The sequence below is a fragment of the Marmota marmota genome, unplaced genomic scaffold, assembly GCF_001458135.2.
Source record: "Marmota marmota marmota unplaced genomic scaffold, marMar, whole genome shotgun sequence".
In the NCBI taxonomy this organism is placed as follows: Eukaryota; Metazoa; Chordata; class Mammalia; order Rodentia; family Sciuridae; genus Marmota; species Marmota marmota.
Genome location: NW_026000101.1, coordinates 16102365 through 16123340, shown reverse-complemented (window position 1 = coordinate 16123340; position 20976 = coordinate 16102365). Strand labels below are relative to the sequence as shown.

Here is a 20976-nt window from a genome sequence, read left to right as displayed (position 1 = left end):
GAAGTGGGGATTAACTAGGGCTTGCCATAGTGGATGAAAATAGATCTATACCAGGCCTTTTCTAGTGAACTTTCAGAAAGCTGGGGAAAAAGATCTAACAGGTTTTCAGAGACAAAGCAAGAGACTTGGGGATGTGAAAGACTAGATTTTTCAGTAGATATATTAGAATCAAGGGGTCCCTAATATCTTCAAAACCATGAAAATTATTAGCAACCTAGAATTCTATAATTGGTCAAACCAGAATCAAGTATGAGGTTAGAATGCTTTCATGTATTTGACATGCAAGATCTTAAAAAGTTTCTCTCTCTGGCACCCTCAAAGTTACTGAAGAATGGCTTCCATCAAAACAAGAGTGTAAACCAAGAAAGAGGAATACTTAGGACCTAGAAAAGTGGGGGTGCATCTTAGGATAGAGATGAAAAGTATTCCTAGATTGACAGGTGGTAGGCTGAGTAAGAAGCCAGTTCAGGGTAGAACATGAAATGCAGTTTTTGGGTAGAATGTTTCCAGAAGAGAGGAGACAGGTTAGCAGATGTGCTGTGAACATATTGAGAGGAAGTCTTTAGTGTTGAAACTCCTGGTTAAATTAGAACAATGGACTCTTTAAAAATTTTTTACCACAGAAAAAACAAAGTTTTGTGAAAAGAAGAAACAAACCATAGCACCTTATGCACCCTATGTAGTTTAGCTTCTGGGCTGATACTTCATATGGCCATATTGATTGTTAAAATATCAATAGCGTCTTGGGCCTGGGGTTGTGGCTCAGCGGTAGAGTGCTCGCCCTGCATGTGTGAGGCGCTGGGTTCAATCCTCAGCACCACATAAAAATAAATAAAATAAAGGTATTCTGTCCAACTACAACTTTAAAAAAAATACTAGAGTCTTTATATTCTGATGGGTATAAAAGCAGTACCACAAGTATGCTCCCTGTTACCTTTCTTAAACACCTAGGCACTACTTTCTCTACATCCCACAATTAAAAGGTTAGTAATTGTTATGGCAGGAGTCCCTGGGTACCCTGGTCACTGCTTGGCCTCTTTTCTGATTGGTTGTTGTCAGTGTACCAATTAAATATTTAGAAAATTATCCCTACTTAGTTATGAATAATATTTGTATACTCATATTGTAAATATTAATCCAACTAAAAATTATGATAAAATTACAATAGGAGGATTCAGAGAGATGTGTATGGAAGGGAATGTCTTATAGTGCAGCTAACTTCTTATTTTCCATACTAGGAAATCTATGGATAACATCTGAAGCTGAAAAAGCTTAAAACTATATAAGCAGTTAATTTAGAAATTTATTAGAATTAATGGCAGAAAAAATAGCTAAGTGTTTAGAAATTGTTCTTCCTGTGAAGTGAAAATTATAAGAGTCTAGAGGTGTGGTATAAAGGATTGCTATTTGTCATTATATGCCTTTGTAAAGCTGTCGACTTTTAAAATCCTGAATGTCTAGATCATTGAGAAAAAAAAATTAAAAGTGTTTTAGTAGATATTAATAATGTTTTAAATAGAACATTAACAAATAATTTTAGTCATCTAAACAGCTTGATTTCTTTTTCCTCCAGTGGCAATATGATCACCTCACAGCCACTTATCTTCTTCTTCTGGCCAAGAAGGCTCGGGGAAAGCCGGTTCGTTTACGGCTTCCTTTTTCCTGTGGACCTGCTAATGCCACCCCAAAGGTAAATGCTAGAACCTCTCATGTGGATGCTTGCTAGTCTTGCCATGTACTACAACTCTGATGTCAAGGAGCCAAAGATAAATATTTTAAGACATAAACATTTTCAAGAGGAAAATAGGAAGTTTTGAATTTGAATTTTTTAAAAAATATTTTTTAGTTGTCAATGGACCTTTTTTAAAAAATTTATTTATTTATATGCAGTGCTAAGAATCAAACCCAGTGCTTCACACGTGCTAGGCAAGCATCTACCATTGAGCCATAACTCCAGCCCCTAAATTTGAATTCTTAAAGTTTGAATGTTAATGTGGCTTTTTGAAAACCTTCTCCCTCTACCCTTTTTACTTACAAAAGCAACTCATAATTATTGTAGAAATAGATTAGCTAAAAGGAAAATAGAATTGACTTGTAAACCTACTATGTATAGATGACATAGCTAATATTTTACTGTCTCCAATCTTTTCTAGTGTACTTGTTTATATAATTTATGCACACAACAAGTCTTTTAGAGGATGTGTAATTGAATTGTAGGAAACAATTTTAAAGATCTGTGAATACAAGGTATATATGGCCCTTGTCAATCATGTGCTACATGATTGTGTCGTATGTCTCAACCAGACCTAATCTGCTTCTCTGCTTCACTCTGTAGTTGGTCTTTTTTTTTTTTTAATATTTTTTTAGTTGTCAATGGACCTTTATTTATTTACATGTGGTGCTGAGAACTGAACTCAGTGCGTCACATATGCTAGACAAGTGCTCTACCACTGAGCTACAACTCCAGCTCCTGTAATTGGTCTCTTGACCAAACTCAGAACTAAAAGTATAGTGCAAGTGGCTGTTATGTAAAGAGATCTTTGAAGTGAGATAATCTTATTCCTAGGATGGTGTTCTAGCTATTTTTGGAATTTATTGGGTTGGTGAATACCCCATGCCCAGACAGATCTTTTGTGTGTTGACTCCATGAATCAACCTATCATCCTTCTGTCACAGATTCATTTAGGTCCAGGAGGATACAAAATCATGAGCTTTGCATCTGATTAGGTAATTGCAGAAAGGTATTAGATTCCTCTCTACTTAGGATAATCACTTAGCTAAATTTTAAAATTTATAACACGTCAGTTAAGTTGTCTGAGACATTTTCCTGAGTCATTGGATTTTCTTATATTTGACTTGGCATGATCTCAGTTGAGATACTTAAACATGATTTGTAAAGTATTCAAGTGAAAAATATATGGGAAGATATTTATTCTTATCTTCCATTTACCCTATAATGAACATTTTTTCTAATAATTTCATTATTGGGTTAGTCATTGAGTCAATTTTTATAGCAGATAGACGTGTGTGTGTGTGTGTGTGTGTGTGTGTCTGTGTGTGTGTGTGTGTGTAGTTGTAGATGGATAGCATGCCTTTTGATTGTTTTTATGTGGTGCTAAAGATCGAACCAAGTGCCTCACACATGCCAGGCAAACATTTCTGCCACTAAGCTACAGCCCTAGCCCCTCAGATAGAAGTTTTTTTTTTTTTAATTTATTTATTTATTCTAATTTATTATACATGTCAGCAGAATGCATTTCAATTCATAGTACCCATACAGAGCACAATTTTTCATGTCTCTGGTTATACACAAAGTAGAATCACACCATTCATGTCTTCATACATGTACTTAGGGTATTGATGTTCATCTCATTCTACCATCTTTTCTACCCCCATGCCCTCTCCCTTTCCCTCCCTCCTTTTTGCCCTATCTAAAGTCCCTCCATTTCTCCCATGCTTCCCCTGACCCCCATTATGGATCAGCATCCACATATCCCAGAAAACATTCAGCCTTTGGTTTTTTGGGATTGGCTTACTTCACTTAGCATGATATTCTCCAACTCCACCCATATACCTGCAAATACCATGATTTTATTCTCTTTTAACCATAGATAGACCTTTTAATGTCAGGATGTGAAATTGAAATCAAATTTGGGGTCTTTTTTTTGGTTTTCGTTATATTTATTTATTTTTTCTTTAGTATATATGACAGTAGAATCCATTTTGATATAGTTGTACAAGCATGTACATCTTATTCTAATTAGGACCCCATTCGTGTGGATGTACACTTTGGGCCTTCTTCTGATCTTTATTCAAATCATTGAGCCTTGAAGCAAGCCACATGATCTATTTGTACTATTTTCTCCTTTGATAAAATCACCCTTTTCCTCAAAAATTCTGAACTATCAATCAATAGATGGCACATTCAGTGAAACAATAATACAGTCTGATCCAAGATTCATAAAAGATCACACCATCATCAACATTGTTAGCATTTCAGGCCCCATGCTGGATCTTGGGAAAGAAATCTATATAAAGTGTGATACTTGCTCTTTAACAGTCAAGTTGAGGTATGATTGATCTATCTATCTGAGTATCTGTCACACTCTATTATAGGGCCAGATGGTTGCCCGGTAAGTGGCTAAAGTTATGCTGTAGGGGATTTTGAGAGCAGGAGTGATAACCATGAGAAGTTTTGTGAAAACCATGAAAATGAGTTTGAAACTGGACTCACTTTGACTCAGCTGAGTTTAAAAAAAAGGAAAAGAAGGAGCATAGTAATCAGGATAAGATAAATAGAATTAGCAAAAGCTTAGGCACATCATAATGCTTAATGTATTCTGTTGACAGTAACTAGGCTTGTTTGCTTAAAATCAAAAGTTCAAGTAGGGGAAAAGTAAGAATGAGAGAACAAGAAAGTTGGAAGGGTGGGGAAGAGCTAGAATGTAGAGAGCATGTCAGAGTTTTAGACTTTGTACAATAGGTAATTGAGAACCATCAACTTTTTTTTTTAATATAAAGGTTTTTCTTTCTTTCTTTTATTTAAGTTGTTGATGGATCTTTATTTATTTATTTTTTATGTGGTACTGAGGATCGAATCCAGTTCCTCACACATGCTAGGCAAGCATGCTACCACTGAGCCACAACCCCAGCTCAGGAACCATTGATTTTTGAGCAAGGAAGAGATAAGACTATGATTTTGAAAAATTTACCTGTGATATATAGAATTGTTCAGTCAGGGATGGTATGTGTTTAGTTATTTCCTATTGCAGGACCCATGACGGCCATCATTTATACAATACTGAACTTTCCCCCACTGAGCCTAGACTTAACTTTAGTATTTTCCTCATCTTTGCATTACATGCAGCCAGTTCTAATTGGGCAATTCTGTAGAACTCTGTCACCTGGTTGAAAGGGTGGGGGTGGAAAGATAGTTAGCAAAGCCACATTGTCTGCATAGTTCAGGTATAAGCTTTGTCCTGGAGTAATGGCAGTGGGTCTAGAAAAGAAGGATGAGGTATAATAAATTCAGGTAAACTTACTTGGCCAGATTAGCATGATGAAGGAAAAGGAAGGAGGGAGAAATAAAAAAAATACAATAATACTCCATACTCTTAGACTTTAGGGTGAACGTGGTATACCCTTTGTTTATAAAGGGGAAAGAATGAGGGAAAATACGTTAGATGCTGATGAAAGTGTTAGCACAGAACCCCAAGTGTCATGTCTGTGGGAGATGTTTCATAAGACTAATTTACTCCTGGTAGAAACAATTAATGTTTTGTATGTTTTTATGTAAAACACCTGAGTTTCAAAAGTCATTTCCTTTCCATCTTCTGCTTTGTCAAAGCTTTTTATTTGTAAATTTACAAACAAGTTGTCTGATATTGTAGTGATTGTGTGATACTGATAAGCTAAGTAAGTAGTATGCCATATAACTTAAGAATGTTCTAAGACACATTGTTTGAGAGTGAAAGAGTCTCCTGAAAATTAAAATAAAAACTTTTGACTTGTTGTTTTTGTATTTGATGGTGAGCTCATCCAAATTCCTGTCTTTTATTTGTTTCTGCTTCCAGGACCTTCCTCTGTGTCTGGAACATACTGTTTTAAAAATCAAACAGTGTTGCAATTATCTCTAATTTCTTTTATCTTTTAATTCAATAGTCAAAGAATCTGAGCTTGGAAGATGTAACAAGTGATGAAAATTATGTGGCTGGACTAATAGACTATGAATGGTGTGAAGACAATTTATCAACTCCCCAAACATCACAGGTTAGTAGTTGTTATTACTATTTAAGGCAGAATAGGTCTCAATTATAAAAACACCTAGACTAACATGATGAGATCAAGTGTGTGACTGCAGATTTATTGAATAACAACTGAAAGTATTATTGAGAGATTATTGGAATATTAATGAAAGGGAAGGCAATTATTAGCAAGTTTAAAAAAACCAAGATTGAGCCAGGTGTGGTGGTGAATGCTTATAGTTCTAGTGACTCAGGAGGCTGAGGGAGGAGGATTGTAAGTTTCAGGCCAGCCACAGCAACTTAATGAGCCCCTGACTCAAGATAAAAATTAAAAAGGGATTGGGCTGTATGTAGCTCAGTGGTAAGGCACCTTGTGTTCAATCCCCAGTACCAAAGAAAAAAGAAAAGCCATGAGTCCATTTTGTAGCACTATATTCTTCCTTTAAAAAAAAAACAAAAAAAAACCTTAAACATAATTTACATGTAGCTAAGTGGTTAAATCCTCCCTTCCTGGTATATAGATCTATGTTACTTGTCAGTAGAACAGACTAAAATAAAATAATCTACATGAATTAAAAAGAACTGGATATACATTTTCAAATTTCCTGGTATTGCCAATAATAACCTTTTTAAAAAAAATTTAAAATTTGTTCTAATTAGTTATATATATGACAGTACAATGCATTTTGACACATTGTACACAAATGGAGCACAGATAACAACCTTTTGATAGTATCTGATGTTTAAAATGTGTGGTACTGAGGTTTGAACCCAGGTAGTATTTAATTTTAATAAAAATAGTGCAAGGTAATTTGGAAGTGATTTAAGCATGCTGCAAAAAAATTGACTTTTCTTTTTCAGTGTGCTTTGTCTGGTAACTTTCTTTTTTCCAGTTTACCAAGCACTGGACAGAATCAAATGATCTGGAGTCTAAATCATTAACTCCAGTATTATGCAAGTCATCTGCAAATAAATTAAAGAACAAAGAGAATGTATATACTCCACAATCTGCTGTAAAGAATGAAGAATGTTTTGTATTTCCTGAGCCAAAGACTCCAGTTAATAAGAACCAGCATAAAAGAGAAGTACTCACAACACCAAATCATTACACTACACCCTCAAAAGGTATGTGCTAAGTGAATTAGGCAATGATCAAAATGTTTCAAATTTCATTGTTCTTACTGTGTTAAACATATATCAGGTCAGAAATTGCTAGCATTGCTGTCAGGAATTTCTAGAAGTCAAGTTGCTTCTTATTATATGCTATTTGTATTATTTGAAATGAAAGCATATTAGTTAACTTATAATCATTCTCAGATAATACTGAGGGTTTTTTTCCCCGCATTTAAAATATTGAATCATAGCATCATAGGGTAGCACAGTTGAAAGAGCGAGTTAAAGCTTATCTAATCCAACTCTCATTTTTTCACATCTTAGAAACCTGACTCAGAGGGCTGAAGTGATTTTCCTAAGGTCATATATTCAGGTTTAGACCTTGCTTGCTTAGTTACTCCCATTTAGAATGACTCAAACCAAAGTCTCTGCAGAACCCTTCTGGATACTCATCTGGATCTCCACATCTGGTTTCTGGTCCTGTTTTCCCTGTTATTACTCGCCAAACACAGTAGATAGGGTAAATCTGTGATGTCCCTCTAGGTATCTAAGTCTATGTCTAGTAATCACAACTCTCATTGCCCTTGGTTTTCTCTTTAGTTTAAATATCACCAGTTATTTAAATGGTTTCCCTTAACCCTTTGGTTACTGGCCTCAGCTGGATATATTCTACTTTTGTCAATGTGCCTGTTAAAATATGGTACTTAGGACAAAAACCCAATTTTCTAGGGTTACTAAGAAAATTAAACAAGATAAGACAGTCTTACCAAGATAAGGTAGTAAGTGTCATAACAGCAGACTCAGTCATGTTTATTATAGCTGCGCATAGTATGTAGTAGGGTCATATTTGCCAAATGAAGGAATAAATTAGGGCCTAAATGAATTTTATTTACCTTGATCCAGTCCATGTTTCTTTTAAAATGACACCTAAGCTTTATTAGCCTTATTTGTACTTATAACCTAGTACAAAAAAACTTTAAGAATTAGAGTCTTTGTTTTATTTTAAAATCCTGGGAACTCAAATTCTGAAGCTTTGCCTTGTGAACTGCTGCTAAACTGCTTTTTACCATTGTGCTTCTAGTTTGGTAATGGAGTTGATAACCAGTTTCAGTGGTCAATCTATTATCCATAAAGATGTTATGGAAGACTTTGCCTGATTATTTGCTAGAAGTCCCATTATTGTGTTAATGGCATTTTTATTTCATCAATTCAAGTCCCAAAAATGTGAGGCCAGTTTTGTGTGATGAGTGTTTTTGTTTGGCTTCCTGTGTTACAAGGGTTCAATGTGATAACAGCTACATGTAGTAGGATCCCAAGGTTGCTATGATTTTATCTTTTTCCAATGAGGTATCTCATTCTTCTGTTATTTCTCTCAATATAACTATAGTGTCCTTTATGAGTCATAGATTGGTCAGGGAAATAAGATGAACCTTAGCTCACCTTATTTTATTAGTGGATTTTTAAAAAACCTGTTGACAATATAATCTTTACCATTATTGATACTTTTTATGTAACTGAAGGTTTTTAAATGTGAATGGTTTGAAATTTATTATCTTTTTAAGTGTCGTCAGTTAACGTATCTTGTCCCTGTGAGATTGTGTTGGTCAAAAAGCTTTTATTAGCTGTTTTTCTTTAAATGTAAGAGCTGCCTAAGAGGGAAAGTGGCTGAAGCTATAATTGATAGCTTCCATTAGTGTATTTTATTTTTGCTGTGAGTTATTTTTGACACAAACATTAATTTCATTTTTGTGATTCCTGCACAATCCAGTCAGTGAGAGTTTTCAGAGGACAGCTATGTGTAGTAGCAGATACTTTCAGGACACAAAGATGAAAATTATTTTCATGGGTACTTCTGATTGCTCTTATTTTCTTCTTATTGTGGAACTAGAGAAAATAAAGCTTAATATTTATAAATAAAATCAAGCCTACAATCTCTCTTGAAAAACTTGATATCATATCTTTGTTATTATAAAGTAAATATTATTTCTAAAAGGTATAAAACTCTTAGATCATGAATGAAAAGTTAACTATTTAGTAGTAACCAGATTTGTTACTGAAAAATTGATACAAACTATCTGAGATTCAAATACCCTAAATAAAGTAAAGCACAAAATCCAGGAATTGGGAAATATAAAAAATAATGGATCTCATATTTCTTTTTTTTTTAAGTTTATTTAATTTATTTATTTTTATGTGGTGCTGAGGATTGAACCCAGTGTCTTACATGTGCTAGGCAAACACTCTACCATTGAACTACAACCCCAGCCCTCATATTTCTTTAATAATTTTTATCAAGCATTTTCAGGGGACTGATCACTTTGCCTAACAGAAGTTGAGTAGGGCTGGGAATGGAATTAACACCTTATAATGCTACATCAATTATGGCATAAACTGGGGCCCTTGAATGAATATAAATTGATTTTTATTTGTAGAAGGAAGAATTAATTAATCATGAAATTTATATTTGAATGATCTTTTAGATGTATCATAATAATATCATAAAATGTATGGCCTCAGTTTTCAGGAAAGAAAAGAAGAGCCACACATCAAAGACAAAATGATTTTGTTTTTATTATAAAACACATGGATATACTTCCTTTAAAAATTTGATCTGAGGCTGGAGATGTGGCTCAAGCGGTAGCGCGCTCGCCTGGCGTGCGTGCGGCCCGGGTTCCATCCTCAGCACCACATACAAAGATGTTGTGTCCGCCGAGAACTAAAAAATAAATAAATATTTAAAAAAAAAAATTTGATCTGGGGGGCTGGGGTTGTAGCTCAGCAGTAGAGTGCTTACCTAGCATGTACAAGGCCCTGGGTTCGATCCTCAGCACCACATGAAAATAAATAAATAAAATAAAAGGCATTGTATTCAACTACAACTAAAATATAAATATTTTTTAAAAAATTGAGCTGCGTGCAGTGGCAGTATACCTGTAATTCCAGCAATTCAGTAAGCTGAGCCAGATGGATTTCAAGTTTGAGGCCAGCCTTAGGTATTTAGCGAGACCCTGTCTTAAAACAAAAAAGACTGGGGTTTAAGACTGTGGTTGTAGCTTAGTGGAAAGCACCTCTGTGTTTAATCCCTAGTACAAAAAAACTTTAAGAATTAGAGTCTTTAACATCATTGGGTAAATAGTAACAATATTTCAAGTCAATAGGTAATATATACAGTATTGGTAGAAATTTTGGAACCATAGTACATCATCTACATATGGTTTTTGTTTTTTCTAATAGCTAGAAACCAGTATCTGAAAGAAACCCCAGTTAAAACACCAGGAAATTCAGCAGGAAGAGACAAGTTAATGACAAGTGTCATTAGCCCTGAGAGGCGGTAGGTATTCAGTTTTTCAGACTCTGAGATTTTTTGCTATATGTAATGAGATTTCTCTTTTTATCTTTGATAACTCTAATTAAGGGGAATCATGACATATATGTTCTATAGGAATGTCTGCAAGATGATGGTCTGTGACCATTACCAGAGCTGTTGGCTCTGCCTTCTTCATGAAGTGGAATTATAACTGATTAGCAGTGGGACTGGCACCATTTCTTAAAGTACAGATGGGAAGACAATGGCCCTGCCTCCAGCTATCTAGAGTTCCCTCTCTGAGGCCCATCTTTCCTTGCTCATCTGCCAGTAGAGCATAGGTATCTACTCACAACAGCTTCCCCCAGATAGTAGAGATACTAACTGGGTATTTGAAAGAAAACCCACCACTGTAGGATGAAATATTCTGCAACAATAAGGGCCACTGTCTTTTATAACTTTTTAAAAAGCATGATACATTTTGGTGGACAGTTACAGTGATTAGAACGTGTAAATGACACTGTAGAATTATTACTAATTTTCTTGATGTGCTAATGATATTGTGGTTATGTAAGACAATGTTCTTATGGAAATGTATACTGAAATGTTTCAGAGTGAAGTGTCATGGTATCTTCAGATATCTCAGCAAATATTCACATACATTTAATGTATTTATACACATTGAAGAAAACCAATGTGATAAAATACAGTTGTTGAAACTAGGAGGACATATAGGTGTTTGTTGTATTATTATTCCCATTTTTTAGTATATTTGACATTATTAAAAAGGGGGGGTGTAGTTTTGTCAACTAGCACTTGCTTGGGGTGAGGGGACTGACTCCTCTCCAGTGGGATATGGCTTTAGTTCCCCCGAGGATGAGATGATCTGGCCCAGGCACACCTGGTTGAGGCACTCCAATGTGTGTAAAGGGACACAACAGGGCCTGTAAGGGCCCAGAAGGCGGGGAGCCCAATGCTACTTGTACTTTGTTTTTTTAAGGTGCCGCTCAGTGGAACTAGATCTTAACCAGGCACATATGGAGGATACTCCAAAAAGAAAAGGAACCAAAGTGTTTGGGAGCCTTGAAAGGGGGTTGGATAAGGTCATCACTGTGCTTACCAGGAGCAAAAGGAAGGGCACTGCCAAAGATGGGCCAAGAAGGCTAAAGGTAAGTGTATTGGAATTCTCTAATATAGATTTCAGAAGATGACTGCTTTTTGTTGTTATTCTTTTTTTATTTTTATTTTATTTTTTTGTAGTTGTAGATGGACAGCATGCCTTTATTTTACTTATTTTTGTATGTGGTGTTAAGGATTGGACCCAGTGTCTCATACATGCTAGCCAAGTGCTCTGCCACTGAACCCCAGCCCCAGCCCTGTTATTGTTTGTTTTTAAGAAAAATACTGAATGAACTGATTGGTGTTTTTTATTTACTTATTCTTTCCCCTGAATTTTGGAGCACTTACTATATGCATTTTCCTATGCAGTGGACTTTGGGAATGTAGAGGTAAATCACATAAATTCTTTCAAAGAGCATATGACTATAATTCAAATATTAAAGATCAGGTGGAGGGATTAATCATCGAGGCAACATGGAGGGGGGAGGTGTGGGGAATGAAGAGCTGCCTTAAGGGTGGGGGCTGGAGCTTAATTGTTGTATCTCTGGCACATAGAAGAGTCCCTGCCACATAGGTACCTTGGCAGGCCCTCACAAAATATTAGCATGTGTGAGAAGTTGATTTAAACTTTGAATGTCAGGTGTGTGAGGAAAATAATGAGGAACAGGCTGGGAAGGAAGGCCAGGAGGTCCTAAAGGGTCTGGCTGCCGCAGTCTGGCTGGGCACAAAATCACGAGCCACTCAAGCAGGAACAAACTTTATTTCTGAAACTCCTGCCAATGCCATGCACGCTCCCGGGAAATATGCCGAACCACACACCTGGTGTTCTCCAAGGCCACACTACTCCAACAGGAAAATCCCTCCTCCGGAAATCCCTCCTACCGCACTTCCCCAACCAATGGGAACTCTCCGGGAGTCCCGCTAGAGCTCCAAAGTAGCAGGCCAAGGTGGACAGCTGGGGTCTAATATCCAATTGAATGCAGATCTTAACATAATCATATCATCTCAATGGCTTGCTGGCGTCACCTTTCAACCAAAAGTGCCATGCATCATTCCTAGTTGGCTATGGCTCTCAGCACCTGGCTAAGAGGTTTGGATCCTTTTTTGAAAGAAGTGTCTGCCTTAAAATGGGTTAATCTGTCAGTAGTATGAACAATATATTTAGTAGGGAAGGAAAGGAAAAATAAACTGTTAGTAGATATAAAATGCTTCTTATCTTCTTGGATTCTCTCTGAGCATTCATTCAAACATCCAATGAATGGTGTTTCTATTGGGTGGAAGGGAAGAAGTTAGTTTAGAGGTAAAGGGATGAATAAGACAGAGCTCATTCCCTTGTGGAACCCATAGAGCGGCAATGAAAACAAGCTAGAACACTGCTCTGACACCCTGGGTTCAGTGCTGTAATAACTATAAGTTCCAAGAGGGTGGGACCCAAAGGAGGGATGATAGTTCTTGTGATTTGGGGACTGGGTCTGTGTTTAGTTTTTGTACCAAGACTCTGAGTAATTTTGCATGGTCTAGGAAAATGCTGAGCAGTTGCTCAGAAAGGTGCTTGTGAAGAAAATGTTCTGTGGTCCCATTTATGCCCTGCCTCAAAATGGAAGATGGGACTTGCCAATTAGTATTGGTTGTTATCTTGTTGAATTGATAGTACACTGGGAAATTTTATGTAATGTATGGCTATTTATTCACTATATGTATTTTATTCTTTTATTCTGAGATTTCTTTATTTGGAGACAGGCAGTATTTCAAATTCTAACATTGGGATTAAGAAAAACGTGAAATAAGTAAAATTAAAGAAAGTTATCCAACTATAGGTATTATTGAGAAGCTAAGCAGATATCAAATATTAACAGGTAATATTCTAAAACTTTACCTATGTATATTGTTTGGAACCTCACTGCATTTTTCAAAAAAAAAACTGCTGTGGTGTAAATTGGTGTTTCAGGTAGTCTCTGAGCACTTCCCCCATGTAGAAGAAAAACCATGAAGATTGGAGATCAGGAGACCTGGGTTCTAGCACAAGTTTTATATTGTATAGTTTGGACAAGTACTTTTATCCTGATTTCTTTAGTTTCTTCATTTGTGTAATCTGGAGATAATGCCTACCCTGGCAACCTCATAGAGCTGAAATGTACAAACAAGCTGTACAATTGGATATGGCATTGCACATGGAATGCTTTATTAGTATAACATATCATTCCAATGTTAGGGATTTTTATCGTTGTTGAGCATTTTAACCCCAGTATAGCAGAACCATAGTCTTAATTAGCACAAACCGAAGATCTGAAGCTTGATATAACTTTGCATTTTTGAGTCTTTTTAATGCTGTAAGTTTTTGAAGGCCTGAAGGACTGGCTTTAGGAAATCTCATTTTTTTCTACTAACTTCTTATATTAAAAAAATAAACTTATAGAAAGGTTCTAAGAATAGTAGAACAATTAGTTTTTTTTTTTTTTTGGAGAGGGGTGCACCAGGGATTGAGCTCAGGGGCATTCAACCATTGAACTGCATCACCAACCCTATTTTGTATTTTATTTAGAGACAGGGTTTCACTGAGTTGTTTAGTGCCTCGATTTTGCTGATCCTGCTGTCTCAGCCTCCTGAGCCACTGGGATTATAGGTGTGCACCCTACCCTAATTTTAGTTTTTAAGATAGCAAGTCATATGCAGTTAAAGCCACTTTTAGGAAGCAATCTATTAAAAAAAAATCTCAAATTTAAAGAGATAAATTAGGATTATTCTTTATTTTATGAAAGCAATAAATTGTGATTTGGAAATGTGTGATTTATTATCATCTTAACAGAACTAATTTAGTTTGATGATGAGCCTTGGATTGGAAGCTAAGAGATAGATGGTCCCATCCTGATTGTGCTGCTTATTCCCTTTGTAATTTGAAGCTGAGGTTCCCAAACTCCAACCATTTAACACTTGCCTTCACAACATTTGCTTATTGACATATCCTCTGTACTATTTTTGATCTGATATTTTGTTTATGGTGATCCTCTTTTAAAAAATAGATTTATATAGGTATTATTGACATATAATAAGCTGTACATATCTGAAAAGTACAATTAATATGCTTTGGCATTATATTTATATATGCTTGTAAACTTAACACAATCGAAACAACTACCTTTTTTATTTTTATTTTTAAATTTTTTATAGTTTTTTTTAAATCTTTTATTGATTTTATTGTCTTCAATAAAATAATAAAATAATAAATTTTAATTTATTATTTTAATAAAATAATAAAATTTAAATTTATTTAAAAGAAGACTGTTATTTGTTTTTGTTAATTTTTATAGATAAGATTGAAACAAATATGTAAATATTAAAGTAAAAATATTTTTTCATGTGCCATCTGGAGTTTTCTTGGATATCTCCAGTGATAATTTGTACCCCACTATGGAAAACTCTACCTTAAATTTACATTCTTTCTTTGGGGCACATAGGTCTTAATTTTGAAAATTAAGGAAGCTGGTTCTTTTCTACCTCAGCACTTTGTTATTTATAAAAGTAACTCAAATCTCAAAAAGACATAGAAAATATGATTTTGGCAGTAAGAGAACTACTAGGAATGTGCAGTTTTTGTTCTTTTCCAATACCTAGTAAACAGAGCCTATCATGTGATAAGTATCCAATATATCAAAAAATAGTTGTTTGCTTATTTATTTATTTATTTTTGGGATGTTCTACCAGACCTGCATCCCAGCTCAGTCTTGCTAAGTTGCCCACTTGTTAGGTGTGCACCACTGCACCTGACTCTAGTAAATAGTTGTTGAATAAGAAGTTATATGGATATCAATTATGAATGAATATCTTAGAATTATGATCTCAGTCAATGAGGAACAAAAATAACATTACTTTTTTAAAGGAGTACCTATTATATTCATTTCCTTATTCAATTGTCATAGAATCAGCTCCTAGAATTCTGTAATAATCTTTTTTAAAAAAAATTTTTTAGTTGTAGTTGGACACAATACCTTTATTTTTGTTTTTATTTTTATGTGATGCTGAGGATCGAACCCAGCGCCTTGCGCATGCTAGGTGACTACTCTACCGCTGAACCACAATCCCAGCCCCCTATTATATAGTCTTTGAATATTCCAGAAAGAATTAAGGAACCATCCAACTATATACAAGCAAACTTTCTAGGGCATTTGTTTCATATTCCCACAGTTTACATTTTAGGACTATTAATGTCTTTATCTTGATATGAGAAGGTAGAATTAGGTACAGCTTAAACAGGTAAGTTGAGGCTATTAAATATTTATGTCTTAAAAAGTATTGATTAGGTCTGGCATGGTGGTGAATGGGCTATTGAGGTTCCTGATACAGGACTGCAAATTTGAGGTCAGTCTCAGAAACAGTGAAACCTCCTTGGGGGACGGGAAGGAGGGAGGAGGATGAAATTGGCAGGATAGTAAGATGGAAGTATAGAGTGGAATAACTTGGATGAAGTTCCTAATAAACATTGTTTCTCCAACCTTCCCTAGCACCATCTTAATAGAATTAACCAAGTTCGCTGTCAATTCTTTCAGTATTTTTCTTGAAATATTTCTGCTTGAAAAGATGTTATACTGAGGAATTTTGGATCTCTAGATCAGATAGGATGGTCTTTGGGCTTATGTAAAGGTTTACTTCTTGTTCCTTTTTTTTTATAGCTTCACTATAATGTGACTACAACCAGATTAGTGAATCCTGATCAACTCTTGAATGAAATAATGTCTATTCTTCCAAAGAAGCATGTTGACTATGTACAAAAGGGGTAAGAAGCAAAATTAGAGACTGTTGCATTTATTACTCTGTATTGGACTTTAAAGAATGTGAGTTGATTCTTTTCCCATCTTACCATTTAAAAAATTTTTTTTCCCATCATTTTTTGAAAAGCTTTTATGGTAGTATCATTGTTCATAATTTATTCTCTTCTATTTGAGATATTAAGCACCCCCTCTTTTTTTAAGCATTTTTAAATTTTTTGATAGTTTTAAATGGAATTACCGCATGGATGCAAACACAATGGTCTTGAGCATTAACCTGCTCAAAAACTGGAGAAAGTTGAAAGCTACTAATATCTTCCCAGTTTCGGGTGCCTTTCTAACTTCCCGCTGGAATGGAGTAAGGAAGGTCATCATCAGTTCAGAATACCTGTTAAAATTTGTCCTTCTAGGGCTGGGGATGTGGCTCAAGCGGTAGCACGCTCGTCAGGCATGCGTGTGGCCCNTCGCCTCGAATGTGCGAGACCCTGGGTTCAATCCTCAGCACCACATACAAAAATAAACAAATGAAGTAAAGGTATTGTGTCCAACTACAACTAAAAAATAAATATTAAAAAAAAAAATTCCCTGGTAATTCCTCATTTCATTGTCTGACTCCTCTCTCTCAGACTGGACCCTTCCGTGGGCCTTTCCCTGTCGCCATCTTGACTCTCCCCCCTTTTTATATATATTTTATTTTTTAGTTGTAGTTGGACACAATACCTTTATTTTATTTATTTATTTTTATGTGGTGCTGAGGATCGAACCCAGGGCCTTCCACATGCTAGGCAAGTGCTCTACCGCTGAGCCACAACCCCAGCCCATAAGCACCCCTTTTGAAGTTAAACTTTTATCTTGGAATGAGAATATCTGAACTACCAGTTTTCTTTTAAATCCTGTTTTCCTTTGATTCTTTATTCTGCAACAATATTTATAGATTTTTATAGTGTGTATAAATTTTAATGTAAATGAATTAGACACTTTGAATAAATCAAAGATTTATAGAGAATCCTTCTCTTTGTGACTGGCTATCTCATAGTACTGGGTTTTCAGTACTTCAAACTTAAACTTTTTTCTTGCTTTTGAGTACTCTGACTCCTTGATGACAGTCTCATGGTCCAAACAGCCAGACCTTTTCTGCTTATCCAAGATCTTCATATTTCTAAGCAATTTCCACTAATTTATGTCTCTAAAATGTTTTTTTTAAAGTGACTAAGTAGATTCACTGCATTTGTTTTGCATCATCAAGACAAATTTGGCTCACAGGATCACATTTCAGTCCATGGTCATCTGGCTCCATTGCTTTGGGCCTGAGGCAAGGCAGAATATCATGGGAAGGGCACGGGAGAGGGAAGTAACTCACCTCATGGAAGCCAGGAAGCAGAGAGAGGAGAACAAGACGTAGTCTTCAAGGGCATGCCCCCAAAGACTAACTCCCATCCAGGTCTCACCTCCTATAGTTTCTACCGCCTCCTAATAATTCCATGAAATTGTCCTCAGAGCCCTCATGATTCAATCACTTCCCAAAACCCTATTACCTCTGAATATTGCTGCATTGTGGACAAAGCCTTCAAAGTATGATCCTTTGGGGGATACTCCAATCCCAAATATAACAGCTGTTAAAAGATTTAACAAAAATGTGTAAATAGAATAGTTAGTAAAGAGTAAGATTTTAAGAGACTTTTTTTTTCTTTTCTCCCAAACATAACTTTACTTGTTTCTGTTTGCAAATGCTGACAAACATTACTAATGTGAACCTGGGTTTTCTTCTTTTGGCCTCTTTAGAACACATCTCTCTAACTTACTCTGTTCTCTTCATGCTTAGGGGCATATCTGTGATTCCAGAACTTCTGACTGAGTCTCTGTCACAAGGCTTTGGTTGATCATTGCTTCAGCATGTGATCTGATGTTAATCATTACTTTGTCTTCCTAACTTCCTGAGCAACCACATGGGTCTCTTCCCTGACCCTTTCGTTTTTCTTTGTTTTTCAACATCTTTGTGACAAAGTAGAAAGAAAAGTTTTTTCATTGTTGTGATATTGTAATCTCTGTCATATTACATTATTATCTTTTTCCAGTTAAGATAAATTGCTTTTAAACCAAATCATTTTATGCTTCATCTTTTTATCAAGAACCTTAACTATAGGGTGCTCCTTTTGGCATTTCTGATATTGACTTCTTATTTATTTTTATTTGTTTGTCTGCTTATTTTTAAGTGATCAAGCAACTTTCCCAAAACACTTGACTAACATAACTAGTAGGACAAAGAATGATGATAATTTGTGAAACCTCATAAAACATAACAGATTAAAAAACAAAACAGTGCCCAGTTATAGCTTTTAAATATTTAGGGAACCTAAATTTAAAATTAGTCCTTGTTTTTATTGGAAATTAGATAAAACTCTAAAATCAATGTAATTTAAACATAGTGTTGTTTATATGAATTCACTTTATGTAACTTTTCAAGATCATTTCTTTTTTAAAAAATATTTATTTTTTAGTTATAGATGGACACATATCTTTATTTTTATGTGGTGCTGAGGATCGAACTTAGTGCCTCACGCATGCTAGGCGAGCGCTCTACCTCTGAGCCACATTCCCAGCCCCAAGATAATTTCTGTTTCTTAAGATGAATTTAAAGCTTCACTTAACTTAAACTGGGCCTTTCTGTGAGGGCAGGTAATGTGGCAGTTCTAACTATAAGTGCTCTATGTTTCAATTGTGGGGATGTATCATATCCTTAGACTTTCTTTTGCTTTCCTTTCTGCTATAAAATATTATAATGATCATTACCTCTTACTTCCATTAGAAAATCCTCTAAAATACATGTTCTGTTGGGTTGGTGGCTTCTGCTTCATTTATAAGAAAGAAAGAACTGTCTAACAAGGTGCAACTACATAAAATATTTTTAATCTTCCTTGTACTTTGCTTTGTTGGGAACATTGTGGAAATGTCCTAATGTTCCTGGATTATACTGCTGAAAGGATTACATGGAGAATGCCAGATTTCCTGAGCATGAATGGCATGCATAGCTATGAAAGAAGGGCTTTTCTTTGGAGCAAGGGAGAATTCTGGTAAAGCCTTTTCATCCTTTTCTATCTTGGATTTTCCTTTAGCTTCTGGGAAAACACCAGTCATACTCTATCACTAAAGCATACCTAGGCCTTTTGGAAACCATAAGCAGTAATACATTGCCTAACGTGAAATAATGGCTTATTTCCCCACCAGCCTTTTAGAAGCTTAGAAATCTCTTGTATTATCCAAAATAGTCATGATTCTCCTACTAATTGGTATCTTATCTTGTTTTTCACAGCTATACACTGAAGTGTCAAACACAGTCAGATTTTGGCAAAGTGACAATGCAGTTTGAATTAGAAGTGTGCCAGCTACAAAAACCTGATGTGGTGGGCATCCGGAGGCAGCGGCTTAAGGGTGATGCCTGGGTTTACAAGAGATTAGTGGAAGATATTCTGTCTAGCTGCAAGGTGTAATTGAATGGTTTCCATCCTGCTTTGACAAATGTGGGTGTGATACATAGAGACTGATGTGATTGGTTTGAATTTAAAGTCCATTGGAATTACCAACTCATTTCTAAAGAGCTATCTTAAAGACTAATATAATGCCTTTTTGTTTTTAAGAAAAAGGTATAATTTTGTGGATGAATCCAAGGCAAGTCTGTCATTATCTGTTACTGTCTTTTTTAATCATGCGATGTGTATATTAATAAGTATTGACTTATCTTGATTCACTTTCATATGTGAATGTAAGCTTTTACCTGTCCCTTTTAATGTGTAATTTCTTTCTGAAATAAAACTGTTCGTTAATATAACAGACTTTTCTTCTTTATATTTTATTTTGATCCAAATAAAATCTCTAATGGTTTCCTGACTATTAAGTAGAGACTGTTTGAGTGTGTTTTATCTGTTATCAAACATGCCTTGGGCAGAAAAACAGATAAGAATTCATTTGCATAATTTTTTTCCTGTCTCTTATTTAAGTAGGATTTATTGAAATCGTTAACTAAGTCACAGCTGTGGTTACCAGAGTTAAACAACATATTTAATATGTTGAATAAAAGAGTATTGACTTTAGTAAGTATGTTCAGTCAACAATGGTAAATATCTAAACTATGAACCACCATGAAATGTTACTTTATGGTAATTTCCCTAAGTCTCAATGTTGGCCCCAAATTTGTATTTTTATTTCATTTTATTGGTCTCTAAAGGCCAGAACTCAAGTTACATTTGTATAGATTTTACCAATTACACTAGTTGGAGAAAAATTAATACTATTTCGGATCAGTATCGATTGAGTGTTTTGTCATGTATTTATTTAGCAATCATTTAATAGGTGCTTCTAAGCATTGAGTCCTGGAGCTTAAGATGATACTGTCTTGTAAACTTAGGGAGTTCAAACTCTACTAGCGGGGGCAGATGTGTAGACCAGTATTTATAGCATAGAGGAGATGATCTGAAGGTAGGAAAGATTTCTTGAAACAGCATTTGTGGGGCTGGTGTAGTAGCTCAGTGGTAGAATGCTTGCCTAGCACATGTGAGGCATTGGGTTTGATCCTCAGCACCATATAAAAAAACAGACACAATACCTTTATTTTATTTATCTTCAACTAAAAATATTAAAAAAGAAAGAAAGAATGAATGAATCAGCTTTTGTTCTTGAAGAATATATAGGAGTTTACCACAAAGGGAAGAGTGGAGTATGCCGTTCTTGATGGTGAAAAGAGTATGTGTAAAGGCATGAAATTATAAAATTGAATTAAATGTTTAGAATCAGAAAGTGGTGCAGGGAGGAACAGTAGGAGATGAGGACAGAAAGTATAACTCATAAAGGAATTACAATACTCTATAAACTTAAGTTTTTTTTGTCAGGGGAGAGCCATTTAAATAATAAAGGGAGGTTTAAGTTTTTCATATTAGCT

At 35.3% G+C, this 20976-nt stretch overlaps 1 protein-coding gene across 4 annotated transcripts in view; it reads left to right on the top strand.

The window, feature by feature from the left end:
• The window catches only part of Melk (maternal embryonic leucine zipper kinase), a 79294-nt gene extending 59431 nt beyond the window's left edge, over positions 1–19863 (top strand). For all 4 annotated transcript variants that reach the window (XM_048783366.1, XM_048783368.1, XM_048783365.1 and 1 more), the window contains 7 exons: positions 1574–1690; positions 5662–5769; positions 6638–6869; positions 10092–10188; positions 11162–11330; positions 15948–16051; positions 19354–19863. In XM_048783366.1, the coding sequence (XP_048639323.1) occupies positions 1574–1690; positions 5662–5769; positions 6638–6869; positions 10092–10188; positions 11162–11330; positions 15948–16051; positions 19354–19531 (1005 nt within the window). In that variant the 3' untranslated portion in view covers positions 19532–19863. The remainder of the gene's footprint in view (positions 1–1573; positions 1691–5661; positions 5770–6637; positions 6870–10091; positions 10189–11161; positions 11331–15947; positions 16052–19353) is intronic.
• The last annotated feature ends 1113 nt before the right edge of the window (positions 19864–20976 follow it).